Genomic DNA, 17,665 nt, shown 5'->3' on the forward strand with positions numbered 1-17,665 from the left:
GGTTGGACTGGATGGCCCATGAGGTCTCTTCCAACTCTAGGATTCTATGATTCCTTTACCCATGATGCCATAATTTAGGTGGTTGTCTGTTTCCCCCCCAACAATAAGCCTTTCCCCTTTCCTGCCTGCTCTTGGATTGGACCAATCACAATTTCCTGTCCATATTCACCTTCCTGGCATTGAAGCTACTACTGACACTTAGTGTGAGTTAAAACCCACAGTGGATTCCCTGCTCCAGTGGCACAGAATGTATAAGAGTAATTGTGTCACAGAGTTGGAGGGGATCCCAAGGGTCATCCAACTCAACCCCATTCTGCCATGTAAGAACTCTCCAGCTGCCAGGGCTTTTGTGCCATTCTTTTGAGATTATTCATTCCAGGAATGAGGCCATAATGCTTCTCTACAACTGAATTGGCCCTTGTGCTGAAAAGAGGTTCCCCGCGTTGGCTATAGAATCATAGAATCAAAGAGTTGGAAGAGATCTCATGGGCCATCCAGTCCAACCCCATCCTGCCAAGAAGCAGGAATATTGCATTCAAATCATCCCTGACAGATGGCCATCCAGCCTCTGTTTAAAAGCCTCCAAAGAAGGAGCCTCCACCACATTCCGGGGCAGAGAGTTCCACTGGTGAGTGGCTCTCACAGTCAGGAAGTTCTTCTAATGTTCAGATGGAATCTCCTTTCTTGTAGTTTGAAGCCATTGTTCCATTGTGTCCTAGTCTCCATGGAAGCAGAAAACAAGCTTGCTCCCTCCTCCCTATGACTTCCCCTCACATATTTATACACGGCTATCATGTCTCCTCTCAGCCTTCTCTTCTTCAGGCTAAACATGCCCTGCTCCTTAAGCCGCTCCTCATAGGGCTTGTTCTCCAGCCCCTTGATCATTTTAGTCGCCCTCCTCTGGACACATTCCAGCTTGTCAATATCTCTCTTCAATTGTGGTGCCCAGAATTGGACACAATATTCCAGGTGTGGTCTAACCAAAGTGAAATAGAGGGGTAGCATGACGTCCCTAGATCTAGACACTATGCTCCTGTTGATGCAGGCCAAAATCCCATTGGCTTTTTTTGCTGCCACATCACATTTTTGGCTCATGTTTAACTTGCTGTCCACGAGGACTCCAAGATCTTTTTCACACGTCCTGCTCTCGAGCCAGGCCTCGTCCCCCATTCTGTATCTTTGCATTTCGTTTTTTTCTGCCTAAGTGGAGTATCTTGCATTTGTCACTGTTGAACTTCATTTTGTTAGTTTCGGCCAATCTTCTCTCTAATCTGTCAAGATCGTTTTGAATCCTGCTCCTGTCCTCTGGAGTATTGGCTCTCCCTTCCAATTTGGTGTCGTCTGCAAACTTGATGATCCTGCCTTCTAGCCCTTCATCTAAGTCACTCATAAAGATGTTGAACAGGATCGGGCCCAGGACAGAACCCTGTGGCACTCCGCTATACCACACATGCTATGTAACCCAGGCCTCTTTCTGTCACTTCATTTCTCAAATTCCTGTGGCTTGGTAATCTGAAACTGACCCTTACCTGCAATACTACCCATATTTGGGGCACCGCATGGGGTGTTAAGCCACACTAGGGACTGGGAGACATGTATGTATGTATGTGCGCATGTATGGCCTATCCTCCCTCCCGCTTTCTTCTCCCAGAAACACGGCTGGTTAATTTTCTGCTCTGCAAAGTGCTGCCATAAATCGCAGCCCGGCCGGGGCAGCCAGCAGGAATTGGTTAGAATTATAGCTGTCATGTTCTAATACCTTAATGCACGGCCATTGCTCATAATGACAGGGGACAGGGCAGCTTGCGAGCCCAGCGCCTGACGTGCGGGGTCCCCCCTCCCTCCCCACTATTCATTCCCTCCTCCGCTGGGAAGCGCTGAATAGGGACCCCCACCTCATCTCCCCCCACTCTCCTCCCCCCTCTCTTTCCTGTCTCTGAGCGTCAACCAGCATAGAGCTGATTGGAAAGACACGTAAATGAAAATGGGCAAGGGGTCTCCTCCTGTTGCTTCGCAGGCTGCGCCCTGCCCTGCTTATTACCGAGGGGTGTTTGGGGGTCAGCTGCTGGAGGGGCTGGTTTGCCTGTGGGAAGCAGTCTTAGATGATGTGATCGATTAGAAAAAGACAGCAGGCCGGGAAACAAGGCTGGACCAAGTAGAGGGAAATTATTTCATAGAGCCGCAGAATTGGAAGGAACCTCAGAGGTCATTTAGTCCAACCCTGTGCCGTTAGGGAATCACGCTGCTCTGTGTCTCTAACACCAGACTCTGCTTTAAAGTGGTGAATGAAGGAGAGTTGGAAGAGACCCTCACTCTTTAAGGGCCATCTAATCTGCAAGGAGAAGATGGGGTAATGCTGACAGACAGGGGATTGGGAAAAAGCAGAATAGACGGGACCAAATTGGGAGGGAGACCCATTACTCCAGAACACAGGAGCAGAATTCAAAACAATCTTAACAGATTAGAGAGATGATTGGCCAAAACTTACAAAATGAAGTTCAACAGAGACAAAGGCAAGAGACTCCACTTAGGCAGAAAAAAATGAAATGCAAAGATACAGAATGGGGGACGATGCCTGGCTCAACAGCAATACATGTGAAAAAGATGTTCGAGACCTTGTGGACATGAAGGTGAACATGAGTCAACAATGCAATACTGCAGCTCAAAAAGCCAATGGGATTTTGGCCTGCATCAGTAGGAGTCTGGTGTCTAGATCCAGGGAAGTCATGCTACCCATGCTCTATTCTGCCTTGGTTAGACCACACCTGGAATATTGTGTCCCATTCTGAGCACCACAATTGCAGGGAGATTTTGACAAGCTGGAATGTGTCCAGAGGAGGGTGACTAAAATGATCAAGGGTCTGGAGAACAACCCCTATGAGGAGCAGCTTAAAGAGCTGGGCATGTTTAGCTTGAAGAAGAGAAGGCTGAGAGGAGACAGGATTAGGGCCATATATGAAAATGGGAGGGGAAGTCCTAGGGAGGAGGGAGGGAGCATGTTTTCTGCTGCCCTGGAGACTAGGACTCAGTGGAGCAACGGCTTCAAACTACAGGAAAGGGGATTCCACCAGAACATGAGGAAGAACTTCCTGACTGTAAAGAGAGCCATTCAGCAGTGAAACTCTCTCTCTCTGCTCCGGAGTGTGGTGGAGGCTCCTTCTTTGGAGGCTTTAAAGCAGAACTTGGAAAGCCATCTGTCAGGGGTGCTTTGAATGCCATTTTCCTGCTTCTTGGCAGACTGGGCTTGGACTGGAATGATCTCCAGAATGATTTGGGCAATTGGTGAGATCTTTTTGGGTTGATTAAGAAAAAGCTGTCTTTCTTTGCTCCCATTATTTACAGAGTAGAATCATAGACTCATAAAGTTGGAAGAGACCTCAAGGATCATCTGGTCCAATTCCACTCTTCTGTGAAAAAGATCTTGATGTCCTCGTGGGCAACAAGTTAAACATGAGCCAACAATGTCATGCAACAGCGGGGGGAAAAAGCCAATGGGATTTTGGTGTGCATAAATAGGAACATAGTGCCTAGATCCAGAGAAGACATGATACCCATGGTGTGGTCCGCCTTGGTCAGACCACACCTGGAATCACACTGTGTCCAATTCTGGGCACCACAATTGAAGGGAGATGTTGACAAGCAGGAATGTGTCCAGAGGAAGATAACTAAAATGATCAAGGGTCTGGAGAACATGCCCTATGAGGAGTGGCTTAAAGAGCTGGGCATGTTAAGCCTGCGGAAGGGAAAGCCGAGAGGAGACATGATGGATCAAGATGCGAGGGGAAGTCATAGAGAGGAGGGAGCAAGCTAGTTTTCTTCTGCCCTGGAGACTAGGACACAATGGAATAATGGCTTCAAACTACAAGAAAGGAGATTCCACCTGAACATTGGGCAGAACTTCCTAACTGTAAGGAGAGCTGTTCAGCAGTGGAACTCACTGCCCTGGAGTGTGGTGGAGGTTCCTTCTTTGGAAGCTTTTAAACAGAGGCTCGATGGCCATCTGTCAGGGGTGCTTTGAATGCGATTTTCCTGCTTCTTGGCAGAATGGGGTTGGATTGGATGGCTCACAAGGTGTCTTCCAACTCTAGGATTCTATGATTCTGTATGGAAGATTACACAATCTGAGCCCTCCAGGTTTTGCTAAAACCCTCCAAAGAAGGAGACTGACTTCACCCGACTCCCAGGCAGCTGCAGATTGTAGGTGAACTATAAATCCCACCAACGACAACTCCCAAATGTCAAGGTCTATTTCCCCCAAACTCCACCAGTGTTCACATTTGGGCATATTGAGTATTCATGCCAAGTTTGATCCAGATCCATCATTGTTTTGAGTCTCAAACACCTCTTTCTGCTTAAGTGTAGTGCCTCACATCTCTTCCTCTTGAAATGTATTTTGTTTGGCCTTGTTCTTTAATCTGTTGAGTTCATTTCGAATTCTGATCCTGTCTGCTGAATCACCACCTTCTGAGGAAATGCATTCCACTTTCAAGCATTTTATGCTGGCTGTACTTCTTAAAATTCCTACAACTTCCCAGTTCCATAAGGGACCCCAGGGTCGTGTGGTTCACCCCTTTGCGAAAGCATCTCTGGCTGGAGGCCATTTGGCTTCAAGCCGCAACCATCTTTTCAAGGAGGTCTCTTGCAATCAGATGATGCCTCCGATCTTTCATCAGAATCATTTTTGAAGGTTAAAGGATGCTCTGGAGAATCGACTTCCCTGACGCCGGTTAAATTACTAGAAATTGTGCCCAGTGTTGAACTAACCTCGCTTTTGAGAAGCATCACAAATTTTAATTTAGAATTGTGTCCTATAGGATACAGAGTTAAAAGGACCATTTTGCCTTAGACCCAAAGTGCCTCCATCTTCTTCTATGACTTTCATTTAAATCCTCTTCCTTTTTGATAAGTTGCAAGAGAAAAGGTCTGTGTTGAGATCTGTGTTGACGTGTAATAGCCTGGCACAGTTCTCGCCTGCTTTGACACACATAAAATGTAACTGTGCTGTCGCACGCTGGGCCTGTGCATAAGACTGTAGACAGGACATAAATTCCATGTGTCCAACGGGACGCCGGGGCTGCCTCAGATTAAAGGCCTTTGGATTTCCTTAAAACAGAGTCTTTAGATTGCTTAAAGGTTCAACAATGTTCTTTATTGATGAAAATAAACAGGTACTTTAAAGCTTTCTTAACAGTCTATTGCAGGGGTCAGGAACCTTCGGCTCTCCAGGTGTGGTGGACTTCAACTCCCACAATTCCTTGAGGCTCTGCATTCGCCCCCAAAGGCTTACCTTGGCCCAACGAGGTTTGTTTGGCTCTACGTTACGCTCGTCTCTCCCCCTTTGCTGCCCGTCCTCCATGAAAAAGAGCCAAACAAACCTCGTTGGGCCAAGGTAAGCCTTTGGGGCGAATGCCGAGCCTCAAGGAATTGTGGGAGTTGAAGTCCACCACAGCTGGAGAGCCGAAGGTTCCCTATGCCTGGTCTATTGGCTCTCTCTCAATCTTGTCCACAGGGAACAGGCACTATCTTCATAAACTGTATTTTAGCTAATAGGGGAATCCTTAACTTCTAATCTGGGCAGTCTGTCTTTGCCTCTGTTTGCGTGGAGCCCCTGCACCCGGTACCAACTGCTTCTGGCTTCCGCGAGTGACCCTTACCAAGCAGAGCTTTGTAGACTTCCAGGGGGAAAAGAATTCAGGTTTCCGAGATGGTTGACTGAAGTCCTTCAGCAAATGAGCTGTAGGCTGTATATCTCCCCGGCCAAGCCATGGGGCTGTATATCTCCCTGGCCAAGCCGTAGAAGACGAAGCTTTCTACAGGAGCTCTTGGTATTATGTCCTGCATGAAAGGCTTCTCTGTGTGGACTTAACCCAAAATGGCTCCTATTTCCTCCAAAACCCAAAGGGGGGGGGGGGGGGCGGGACCAGGGAACCTAACTATAATTGACAGGTGGCTTGCCCTATGATTACAGCCAAAAGAAGCCACCTATCTGCAGAGTCCCTGAAACTTAGGACTACAACAAACATTCAATGCAAAGCAAACAAAATTGGAGCTCCTGGTACAGTTGTACCTGCACAGTAACAGTTCTAGGAGAGAATTGAATCACCACTCATTGCAACTATAGTTTATCCTCCTGGTCGGAGCCCCTGGTGGCACAGTGGGTTGAACCCTTGTGCCGGCAGGACTGAAGACCGACAGGTCGCAGGTTCGAATGCGGGGAGAGGCAGATGAGCTCCCTCTATCAGCTCCAGCTCCTCATGCGGGGACATGAGAGAAGCCTCCCATACGGATGATAAAAACATCAATTAATCCAGGCAACCCCTGGGCAACGTCCTTGCAGACGGCCAATTCTCTCACTCCAGAAGCGACTTGCAGTTTCTCAAGTCACTCCTGACATGACCAAAAAACCCAAATCCTCATGGTGTTGGGGCTCAGAACCCCTGAAAATGGGGAGAAGGAATAAAAACTAAAAAACCCACATCTCTACATATCTCTGGGTCCTCTAGTGACATTCTGTGGTCAATATCTGCTAGAACAGCATTTCTCAACCTGGGGGTCGTGACCCCTGAGGGGTTGTGAGGGGGTTTCAGAGGGGTTACAAATGACCATCAGAAAACACAGTATTTTCTGTTGGCCATAGGGGTTCTGTGTGGGAAGTTTGACTCAATGCCATTGTTGGTGGGGTTCAGAATGCTCTTCGATTGTAGGTGAACTATAAATCCCACCAATGACAACTCCCAAATGTCAAGGTCTATTTCCCCCAAACTCCAGCAGTGTTCACATTTGGGCATATTGAGTATTTGTGCCAAGTTTGGTTCAGATCCATCATTGTTTTGAGTCCACAGTGCTCTCTGGATGTATGTGAACTACAACTCCAAAACTCAAGGTCAATGCCCACCAATCCTTCCAGTGTTTTCTGTTGGCAATTGGGGTTCTGTGTGAGAAGTTTGGCCCAATTCCATCATTGGTGGGGTTTGGAATGGTCTTTGATTGTAGGTGATCTATAAAATCCCAGCAACTACAACTCCCAAATGACAAAATCAAACCCTACCCAACCCCATCAGTATTCAAATTTGGGTGTATCGGGTATTTGTGCAAAATTTGGTCCAGTGAATGAAAATCCATCCTGCATCTCAGACATTTACATTATAATTCATAACAGTAGCAAAATGACAGTTATGAAGCAGCAATTAAAATAATTTTATGGTTGGGGTCACCACAACATGAGGAACTGTATTAAGGGGTTGCGGCATTAAGAAGTTTAAGAAACATTGTGCTGTAAATTGAGCTTAAAGGTGTTCTCTCTAGAAATCTCTAGGCTTTCAAACACAACTCTGGTCAACTTCCAGCAGAAGATAACCATAGGGTTGGACTGGAGGGCTTAGAAATCCTGAGAGATACCATAGTAATCAAATCCATGCCACAAAAGTCAAGCCTGCAAATGTGGAGAGCCTGCAAAGACTGTATGGCTGAACCATTCCTCCTAGTTTACTGTGAAAACCAAACTAATCTGTACCGCCGTGAATGTTTTGGGCTGTGTGGCCATGTTCCAGCAGCATTCTCTCCTGACATTTCACCTGCATCTGTGGCTACTGGCATCTTCAGAGGTTCTGTTGACAATGAAGCAAGTGAAGTGTATCTATATCTCTGAAGCAAGTGAAGTCCAAAGTGGGGAAAAAACCCATGTCTGTTTAAAGCAGTAGTTCCCAATCTGTGGTCCATGGACCACCAGTGGTGTGCAAGAATGAAAATATGGTTCACAGCCTCACCATTACTACACCGTTGCCTCAAAACCACCCTGAAATGAGAGTGACTTGTCTCACAAAACCCTCTTATAGCGCTGAGGCAATGGGGATGTCTACCCACAAAAGATTCCTACTACCACATCAGTTCTAGATTATTAAATATGTTTTTTTCTGTGGGCAAGCAGATGGCAACTACTGGGTGGCATATGTTTTGAATCAGAAAGTAGAGCTGATGTGGTCTATCCAATGCAATTTTCTGAAATCAGCACCCCAAATAACCAAACCAAATCTAAAGTTGACCAAAAACTGATTGACTTATCTCAATGTTTTTTCTTGACTGCCTTTCACATTATTATTATTATTATTATTATTATTATTATTATTATTATTATTAACAACAGCTTCTCTTCTCTTCATCAAGAAGTGGTTGAGCACCTTGTTCTTAATAGGACGCATCCTTGGACCAAATTTTTCCAAGCCATTCTTGGATGAAACCTTTCCAGTTATCTTTCCATGAATGCCGTGGATGTAGCGTACCTGGATTTCAGTAAGGCCTTCGACAAGGTCCCCCATGACCTTCTGGCAAGGAAACTAGTCCAATGTGGGCTAGGCAAAACTATGGTGAGGTGGATCTGTAATTGGTTAAGTGGACGAACCCAGAGGGTGCTCACCAATGTTCCTCTTCATCCTGGAAAGAAGTGACGAGTGGAGTGCCATCAGCAGGGTTCCGTCCTGGGCCCGGTCCTGTTCAATATCTTGATTAATGACTTAGATGAAGGGCTAGAAGGCAGGAGCATCAAGTTTGCAGACGACACCAAATTGGGAGGGAGAGCCAATACTCCAGAGGACAGGAGCAGGATTCAAAACGATCTTGAGAGATTAGAGAGATGATGGGCCAAAACAAACAAAATGAACAGTGACAAATGCAAGATACTCCACTTTGGCAGGAAAAATGAAATGCAAAGATACAGAATGGGGGACAATGCCTGGCTTGAGAGCAGTATGTGTGAAAAAGATCTTGGAGTCCTCGTGGACAACAAGTTAAACATGAGCCAACAATGTGATGTGGCAGCAAAAAAAGGCCAATGGGATTTTGGCCTGCATTAATAGGAGCCTAGTGTCTAGGTCCAGGGAAGTCATGCTCCCCATGCTCTATTCCTCTTTTGTTAGACCACACCTGGAATATTGTGTCCAATTCTGGGCACCACAATTCAAGAGAGATATTGACAAGCTGGAATGTGTCCAGAGGAGGGCGACTCAAATGATCAAGGTTCTGGAGAACAAGCCCTATGAGGAGCGGCTTAAGGAGCTGGGCATGTTTAGCCTGAAGAAGAGAAGGCTGAGAGGAGATATGATAGCCATAAATATGTGAGAGGAAGTCACAGGGAGGAGGGAGCAAGCTTGTTTTCTGCTGCCCTGGAGATTAGGATGCGGAACAATGGATTCAAACTACAAGAAAAGAGATTCCATCTGAACATGAGGAAGACCTTCCTGACTGTGAGAGCCGTTCAGCAGTGGAACTCTCTGCCCCGGAGTGTGGTAGAGGCTCCTTCTTTGGAAGCTTTTAAACAGAGGCTGGATGGCCATCTGTCAGGGGTGGTTTGAATGCCATATTCCTGCTTCTTGGCAGGGGGTTGGACTGGATGGCCCATGAAGTCTCTTCCAACTCTTTGATTCTATGATTCTATAATATTGTGAGTCATCCATATCTGCTGGGGTTAGAGGCACAGGACCCCAATGAAAGCAGAAAACTAATAATTAAAAACAAAACAAAGATTTACTTTTGGTTTTGCATGGCAGAAGGTGATATTTTGAGGTTTGTAATTGAGAAAAGTAACCTTTCTTCCATTCCTGGAGCCATGCCATGAGTTGGTGCATGGAGGACATACTTCCTTGAATACCAAAATTCTCAATAACTCCATATCTTGTCCTTAAATACTGAGCACCATTTTGGAAGTCTGCATGATATGGTTCCTGCTGCAAAGCCTTATGTGTGATGCATGGGAGGATGCTTAATTAAGATGATCAATTTGGTGGTAATTAGCTATTAATTGCCAAAAGTTACTGGCATGGATCGCCCAGGTAGATTTATCTCCCACCTGTTCACTGCCTCTTGTTAAAATCCAATTAAGGCCTGGCCATTTGTATTGTTTAATGTGTTAGCAAAAGTCCTGCCTCCCTTGCCTATTATTTCCTTTATTGAATTCGGTTGACTCTACCCACCTGCCAGGGGACTTCATCAGCCGCTGCTGCCTTGTAAAAGCCAACAAGTGACTCCAAACTGATCGATAGTTTGTTAAGTATAGCTCCTGCATTAAGATGCTAAGTTGCCTCTTTACCTGATGAGCTGATTATCAAAGTTTGGAATGGTTCCTTTTTTTTGGGGGGGGGGGGGGATTCATAACTCTCAATGGTTTTTGAAGTCTGTTCCAATTCAGTGGTTCTGTTGTCATTCTTTCCTCAGGCTCCTCCTCCAGCGAGACTACAGCTTCCTGAGGGACATCAACATCTGGCCTCCCTTTGTCATCATTGGCGTCTATTGCTCCACTCTCTCGGCCGCCATGAGCAACCTGATTGGCGCCTCCAGGATCCTCTACGCTTTGGCCAAGGATGATCTTTTTGGTGAGTGACCCTTGGCTGCCCAAGCCTGTTTCTGCTCTCCTATTTCAGGGCCTGAGAGATGCTCTAGCAAGATGTAACTTGAGGTGGGAAGCAAGTTTTGTATGGAGGACATGATCCAGTGTATTTGGAGAGCATATGTTTTTCATTCTTCCTTTTAGAAGACCTGACTGTACCTTGAGACAGACTAAGGACTTCAAGATCCAAGCAAATTGGCATTGAAGCTGGCCCATTGCCTTTGGTGCCGGTCTGCCTCCTCCTTGTTTGTGACTCTTCCATCCCTAACTCTTGATGGATAAAAATGGGCAGTAGTTTGCAATTTTGCAAAATTTCCAGCACCTACTTTGGTGTAATGAGTGCCTTCCACTTCTATGCTGGCGGTAAAATGACATTGGCAATGGGGATTCTCTTCCTCACCCAAGGTGGCTGTTTTCCTTTTGTTTTATATTATATGAAATTATACATTAATTTTAAAAAGTGGAATTGCACAATTAAAAAGAAACAGTCACACTGTGGGAAGAAAAAGAAGAAGAAGAACAAAATGAAGTTCAACAGTGACAAATGCAAGATACTCCACTTTGGCAGAAAAAACGAAATGCAAAGATACAGAATGGGTGACGCCTGGCTCGAGAGCAGTACGTGTGAAAAAGATCTTGGAGTCCTCGTGGACAACAAGTTAAACATGAGCCAACAATGTGATGTGGCGGCAAAAAAAGCCAATGGGATTTTGGCCTGCATCAAGAGGAGCATAGTGTCTAGATCTAAGGAAGTCATGCTCCCCATGCTCTATTCTGCTTTGGTTAGACCACATCTGGAATATTGTGTCCAATTCTGGGCACCACAATTCAAGAGAGATATTGACAAGCTGGAATGTGTCCAGAGGAGGGCGACTAAAATGATCAAGGGTCTGGAGAACAAGCCCTGGGAGGAGCGGCTTAGGGAACTGGGCATGTTTAGCCTGAAGAAGAGAAGGCTGAGAGGAGATATGATGAGAGCCATGTATAAATATGTGAGAGGAAGCCACAGGGAGGAGGGAGCAAGCTTGTTTTCTGGTTCCCTGGAGACTAGGATGCGGAACAATGGCTTCAAACTACAAGAGAGGAGATTCCATCTGAACATGAGGAAGAACTTCCTGACTGTGAGAGCCGTTCAGCAGTGGAACTCTCTGCCCCCGAGTGTGGTGGAGGCTCCTTCTTTGGAAGCTTTTAAACAGAGGCTGGATGGCCATTTGTCAGGGGTGGTTTGAATGCAATATTCCTGCTTCTTGGCAGAATGGGGTTGGACTGGATGGCCCATGAGGTCTCTTCCAACTCTTTGATTCTATGATTCTATGATTCTAAGAAGGGGAGGGGGAAGGGGAAGAGGAAGAGGAGGAGGAGGAGGAGGAGGAGGCGAAGGCTCCTCTGGCACAAGCCAGTAAAAGTGGTTCGAGTAGTGATCAGCACACTGGGTGCAGTGTCTAAAGACCTTGGCCTGCACTTAAACACAATCGGCGCTACAAAATTACCATCTACCAGCTGCAGAAGGCCACCTTACTGGGATCTGCACACATTATTTGCAGATACATCACAAAGTCCTAGACACTTGGGAAGTGTCTGACGTGTGATCCAGTACAACAGCCAGCAAAGTGATCTTGTCTGCTGTGGACTCATCTTGTCGTGTTTCAAATAATATAACACTTTATTTATATTCGACCCTAACTCCCCAAAGGGACTCAGGGAGGATCACAGTATACATATATGGCAAACATTCAATGCTGTTTGGGATAGACAGGACAGAGACAGACAGAACAGAAAGGAGGTACGTTGTGTCAACGTCCAGCTTTTTTGGCACCTTGGAGGTTGTGCTCGAATCGAGCCACAAGGGGGTGCTGTCACTCCATCATCTATGGCAAAGAGCTATCAGGACTTCCTCCTTCCTTTTGGTCGCCGGGCACTTTCTGATCTTTTTCCTTTATGGTGTCATAAAATACCTCCCCCACTTGTTTTAGCGGTACCTAATTTCTCTCCTTATGAACCATCTAGGAGCTTAAGATCGTCTGGGAAGGCCCTGCTCTCAATCCCACCTGCACCACAAGTGTGATTGGTGAGGACAAGAGACAGGGCCTTCTCAGTGGTGGCCCCCGAGCTATGGAACTCTCTCCCCAGGGATATTAGATCGTCCCCCTCCCTCCCGACTTTCCAAAAAAGGTAAAAACTTGGCTCTTTGACCAAGCTTTTGAGAATGCAGTGGAATAGATAACATGAAACTATGACTGATGAACATGGAATGGCCAGACAATGTTATTGGAAAACGATTATAACAAGATGACATCGGTGATCACATATTTTAATGGTTTTTATATTGTTATGTTGACTGTTTTTAAACACACTTTTATGAATGCCTGCCATTAGAATCATAGAATCATAGAATCAAAGAGTTGGAAGAGACCTCAAGGGCCATCCAGTCCAACCCCCTGCCAAGAAGCAGGAATATTGCATTCAAATCACCCCTGACAAATGGCCATCCAGCCTCTGCTTAAAAGCTTCCAAAGAAGGAGCCTCCACCACACTCCGGGGCAGAGAGTTCCACTGCTGAACGGCTCTCACAGTCAGGAAGTTCTTCCTAATGTTCAGATGGAATCTCCTCTCTTGTAGTTTGAAGCCATTGTTCCGCGTCCTAGTCTCCAAGGAAGCAGAAAACAAGCTTGCTCCCTCCTCCCTGTGGCTTCCTCTCACATATTTATACATGGCTATCATATCTCCTCTCAGCCTTCTCTTCTTCAGGCTAAACATGCCCAGCTCCTTAAGCCGCTCCTCATAGGGCTTGTTCTCCAGACCCTTGATCATTTTAGTCGCCCTCCTCTGAACACATTCCAGCTTGTCAATATCTCTCTTGAATTGTGGTGCCCAGAATTGGACACAATATTCTTTAATCTACCGCATAAAGACTTTACATCATTTTTGGTATGTGCTGCAAGGATGGAGACAGAGTATGGCAAAAATTAGAGAATGTATCAATACAGAACTGATTAAACAGAATATGGGCCAAAGCTTTTATCTGAAAAATTAACATACAAAGTAAGATTAGAGAGAGGAGAAATAAAAAGAGAAGTGTTTGAGTTTGCATGGATGCCATTTATCAGCTCTATGTGCCAGAGCAAGAGCAAATTAAAACCACGCTGAGATCAAGTGAGATTCTGGATGCACGACTAGGGAAAGATATGACTATTACTAATAAAATTAGGCCATTGATTAGAGGAAAACTGATTAGTAGAAGGACTGGGAAATAAGTTATAACAGGCCTGGGCAAACTTTGGCCCTCCAGATGTTTTGGACTTCATGCCCAGACCAAGACACCAGCTAAGGGCTTTATTGCATGAACACATTGCAGTTGCGCTATCCTTGACAGCACATACATACTGGGTTGTAGGCGATACCTTGGTCACACCTCACTTCAGGTGTGCCAATTTGCAGTCCCACATTATTACTTCCACACACCACATCTGGTAAATCAGCAACAATGATAAAATCTACCAATTGAAAGGTTGCCAGTTCAAAGACCTGAGTCAGCGTAAGCTGCCAACTTTTAGCCCAGCTCATTGTTTACCCAAGTAGTTCAAAAACATTTATTTACAACATTTATAGCCCACCTTTCTCAACCATACAGCGACTCAAGGCGGGTTACAGATTGGCACGATTCAGTGTCCAGAGGAGGGCGACTAAAATGATCAAGGGTCTGGAGAATAAGCCCTATGAGGAGCGGCTTAGGGAACTGGGCATGTTTAGCCTGAAGAAGAGAAGGCTGAGAGGAGATATGATAGCCATGTATAAATATGTGAGAGGAAGCCACAGGGAGGAGGGAGCAAGCTTGTTTTCTGCTTCCTTGGAGACTAGGACGCGGAACAATGGCTTCAAACTACAAGAGAGGAGATTCCATCTGAACATTAGGAAGAACTTCCTGACTGTGAGAGCCGTTCAGCAGTGGAACTCTCTGCCCCGGAGTGTGGTGGAGGCTCCTTCTTTGGAAGCTTTTAAGCAGAGGCTGGATGGCCATTTGTCAGGGGTGATTTGAATGCAATATTCCTGCTTCTTGGCAGGGGGTTGGACTGGATGGCCCTTGAGGTCTCTTCCAACTCTTTGATTCTATGATTCTATGATTCTCATTTCTTTTGTTTTCAAATAAAGAGATAAGGAGAAATGGCCATCTGTCAGGGGTGATTTGAATGCAATATTCCTGCTTCTTGGCAGGGGGTTGGACTGGATGGCCCATGAGGTCTCTTCCAACTCTTTGATTCTATGATTCTATGAAATGCCCAACTAAAATTGATTTTTTTTTTGCCTAATATTCAGCTTAAAGTTCCCAAAACCGGAGGTTTAATACAGCTGTTAAATCATCAGTAATTATAAGATCTATCAACCAAAAGGTTGCAAGTTCGAATCCCTGGGTTGGCGTGAGCTGCCAACTGTCAGCCTAGCTCATTGTTTACCTAGGCAATTCGAAAACAGCTTTAGCTGTGATTAAAGAAATTAGGTACCGCTAAAAGCAGGGGAGGTACTTTATGACGCCATAAAGAAAGAAGATCAGAAAATGCTGGGCGATCAAAAGGAAGGTTAAGTCCTGACGGCTCTTCATCATAGAGGATAAAGCAACAGCACCCCCTGGACTTGAGTCCAACCTTTATTTATTTTTTTATTTATTTACAGCTTTTATATTCCGCCCCTCTCACCCCACAGGTGAGTCAGGGTGGATTACAGTGTACACATATATGGCAAACATTCAATGCCAATTTTTGACATACAAACATATACAGACATACACAGAGGCTATTTAACTTTTTCTGGCCGCCAGGGGAGCTGTTGCTTTCATTGTCCATCTGCGACGCTGATGAAGCACTTCCGCATTCCCCGCATGCTTCCCCGCTGGAATGCTCTGCTGGAGTCTTCTTTATGGCCTCATAAATTAGTTAATTTAGCCTCTCCAGAGATAGTTTCCTAAGATCTACAGAGACACTCGCTGGAATGCTTCAGCAAGCGAGAGTCCAAAAGTGGCAGGCTCAAACCCAGAACCTCAACTAATGGCTGATGCCAAATGAAAGACTCCCCCCTGGGCACACAGAGGACTGGGCAGCTTGGAAGGCGCTGAACAGACTGCGCTCTGGCACGACGAGATGCAGAGTCAACCTTCAGAAATGGGGCTACGAAGTGGAATCCTCGACATGCGAGTGCGGAGAGGAGCAAACCACTGACCACCTGCTGCAATGCAACCTGAGCCCTGTCACATCCACAATGGAGGACCTTCTTGCAGCAACACCAGAAGCACTCCAAGTGGCCAGATACTGGTCAAAGGACATTTGATCAACTACCAAACTCACACATTATGTATTTTCTCTGTTTGTTTGCTTTGTTCTGTTAGAAATGTAATATAATTGACTGGCTGCCCTGACACGAGAAATAAATGAAATAAATAAGCCTCCCCACACTTTAAGGTGGCACCTAATTTTCCTACTTGACAGATGCAACTGTCTTTCGGGTTGCAAAGGTTGACAACAGGCTACACACAATTGGTTGGAAACCCACTCCAACTCGGACTGGCTTCGAACTCATGACCTTTTGGTCAGAGTGATCTTAATGCAGCTGACACTCAGCCAGCTGCGCCACAATCCCGGTGCATGGCATCTCTTTCTGTTCTGTCTGTCTGTGTATTGTCTATACAAGACTTACGTTTGCCAACATTCCTCCAAAATCCATCCCTTCTTTGCAGTTTGGGGTTCTTTTTTAAAGTGCTGGGGCTGCATATACCTTACCCCATGAAATAAATATGCCTATTGAGGAAGTGGTCTCGAAATCCGGTTGACTTCGCTATCGCTGTTGATGGTGCAGAACTGAATGAATGCAAACCTGTTTGTTGCCTGGAGGCAGAGAGTTGTCATATAATCAAAATAATCCTCTCCTTCATCCTGTCAGATTCCAGGGCAGCGCACAGTAATCAAAATCCACTATAATACCATATAACACAATATAGTAATCAAAACAAAATATAGTAAAGCCAATGCCACGCATGACACAATTTTTCATACAACACTAAAATGGAGAGGCAACAAAGTCGTAAAGCTATAATAGAGATGGAGTCAATAAAAGGAGTGTAAAATGTCTAGGCAAACACAAACCTGTTTGCTTTGGGCCAAAACAATTGTAAGTTTGGATAAGGAAGTTGAAGCTGTTTATACAATCGTGTAATAAAATGGTGTCCCTTGGATGTTGTTCATTCGTTCAGTTGTCTCCAACTCTTCGTGACCTCATAGACCAGCCCACGCCAGAGCTCCCTGTTGGCCGTCACCACCCCCAGCTCCTTCAGTCCAGTCACTTCATGGATGTCATCCATCCATCTTGCCCTTGGTCGGCCCCTCTTCCTTTTGCCTTCCACTTTCCCCAGCATAATTGTCTTCTCTAGGCTTTGCTGTCTACTCATGATGTGGCCAAAGGACTTCAACTTTGTCTCTAGTCTCCTTCCCTCCAGTGAGCAGTCGGGCTTTATTTCCTGGAGGATGGACTGGTTGGATCTTCTCGCTGTCCAAGACACTCTCAGAACTTTCCTCCAGCACCACAGCTCAAAAGCATCGATCTTCCTTCGCTCAGCCTTCCCTAAGGTCCAGCTCTCACATCTGTATGTGACTACGGGGAATACCATGGCTTTGACTAGGCAATGGATCTTTGTTGCCAGTGTACTCTTTACTATTTTATCGAGACTGGACATTGCTCTCCTCCCAAGAAGGAAGCGTCTTCTGATTTCCTGGCCACAGTCTGCATCTGCAGTCATCTTTGCACCTAGAAATACAAAGTCTGTCACGGCCTCCATGGTTTCTCCCTCTATTTTCCAGTTGTCAATCATTCTTGTTGCCATAATCTTGGTTTTTTTGACGTTTAGCTGCAACCCAGCTTTTGCGCTTTCCTCTTTCACCTTGATTAGAAGGCTCCTCAGCTCCTCCTCGCTTTCGGCCATCAGAGTGGTGTCATCTGCATATCTGAGGTTGTTAATGTTTCTTCCAGCAATTTTCACCCCAGCCTTGCATTCATCCAGCCCCGCACATCCTCGCATGATGTGTTCTGCATACACGTTAAAAAGGTTGGGTGAGAGTATGCAGCCTTGCCGGACGCCTTTCCAAATCTTGAACCAGTCTGTTGTTCCGTGGTCAGTTCTGACTGTTGCTACTTGTCCCTTGGATAAAGCAGCAAAATCAAGGTTTGGTTTTTGGATTTTTTAAAACAATATTTTAAAATAAGGAAGGCTGAGCGAAGGAAGAGAGATGCTTTTGAACTGTGGTG

General features: G+C 45.7%; 1 protein-coding gene across 1 annotated transcript in view; it reads left to right on the forward strand.

Moving 5' to 3' along the window:
- LOC132770403 (solute carrier family 12 member 9-like) overlaps positions 1–17,665 on the forward strand; it is a 188,382-nt gene that overhangs the window by 56,458 nt on the left and 114,259 nt on the right. The window contains exon 7 of the mRNA XM_060767328.2: positions 10,207–10,364. Within this exon, the coding sequence (XP_060623311.2) occupies positions 10,207–10,364 (158 nt within the window). The remainder of the gene's footprint in view (positions 1–10,206; positions 10,365–17,665) is intronic.

This window comes from Anolis sagrei, chromosome 3 (genome assembly GCF_037176765.1).
Source record: "Anolis sagrei isolate rAnoSag1 chromosome 3, rAnoSag1.mat, whole genome shotgun sequence".
NCBI lineage: Eukaryota > Metazoa > Chordata > Lepidosauria > Squamata > Dactyloidae > Anolis > Anolis sagrei.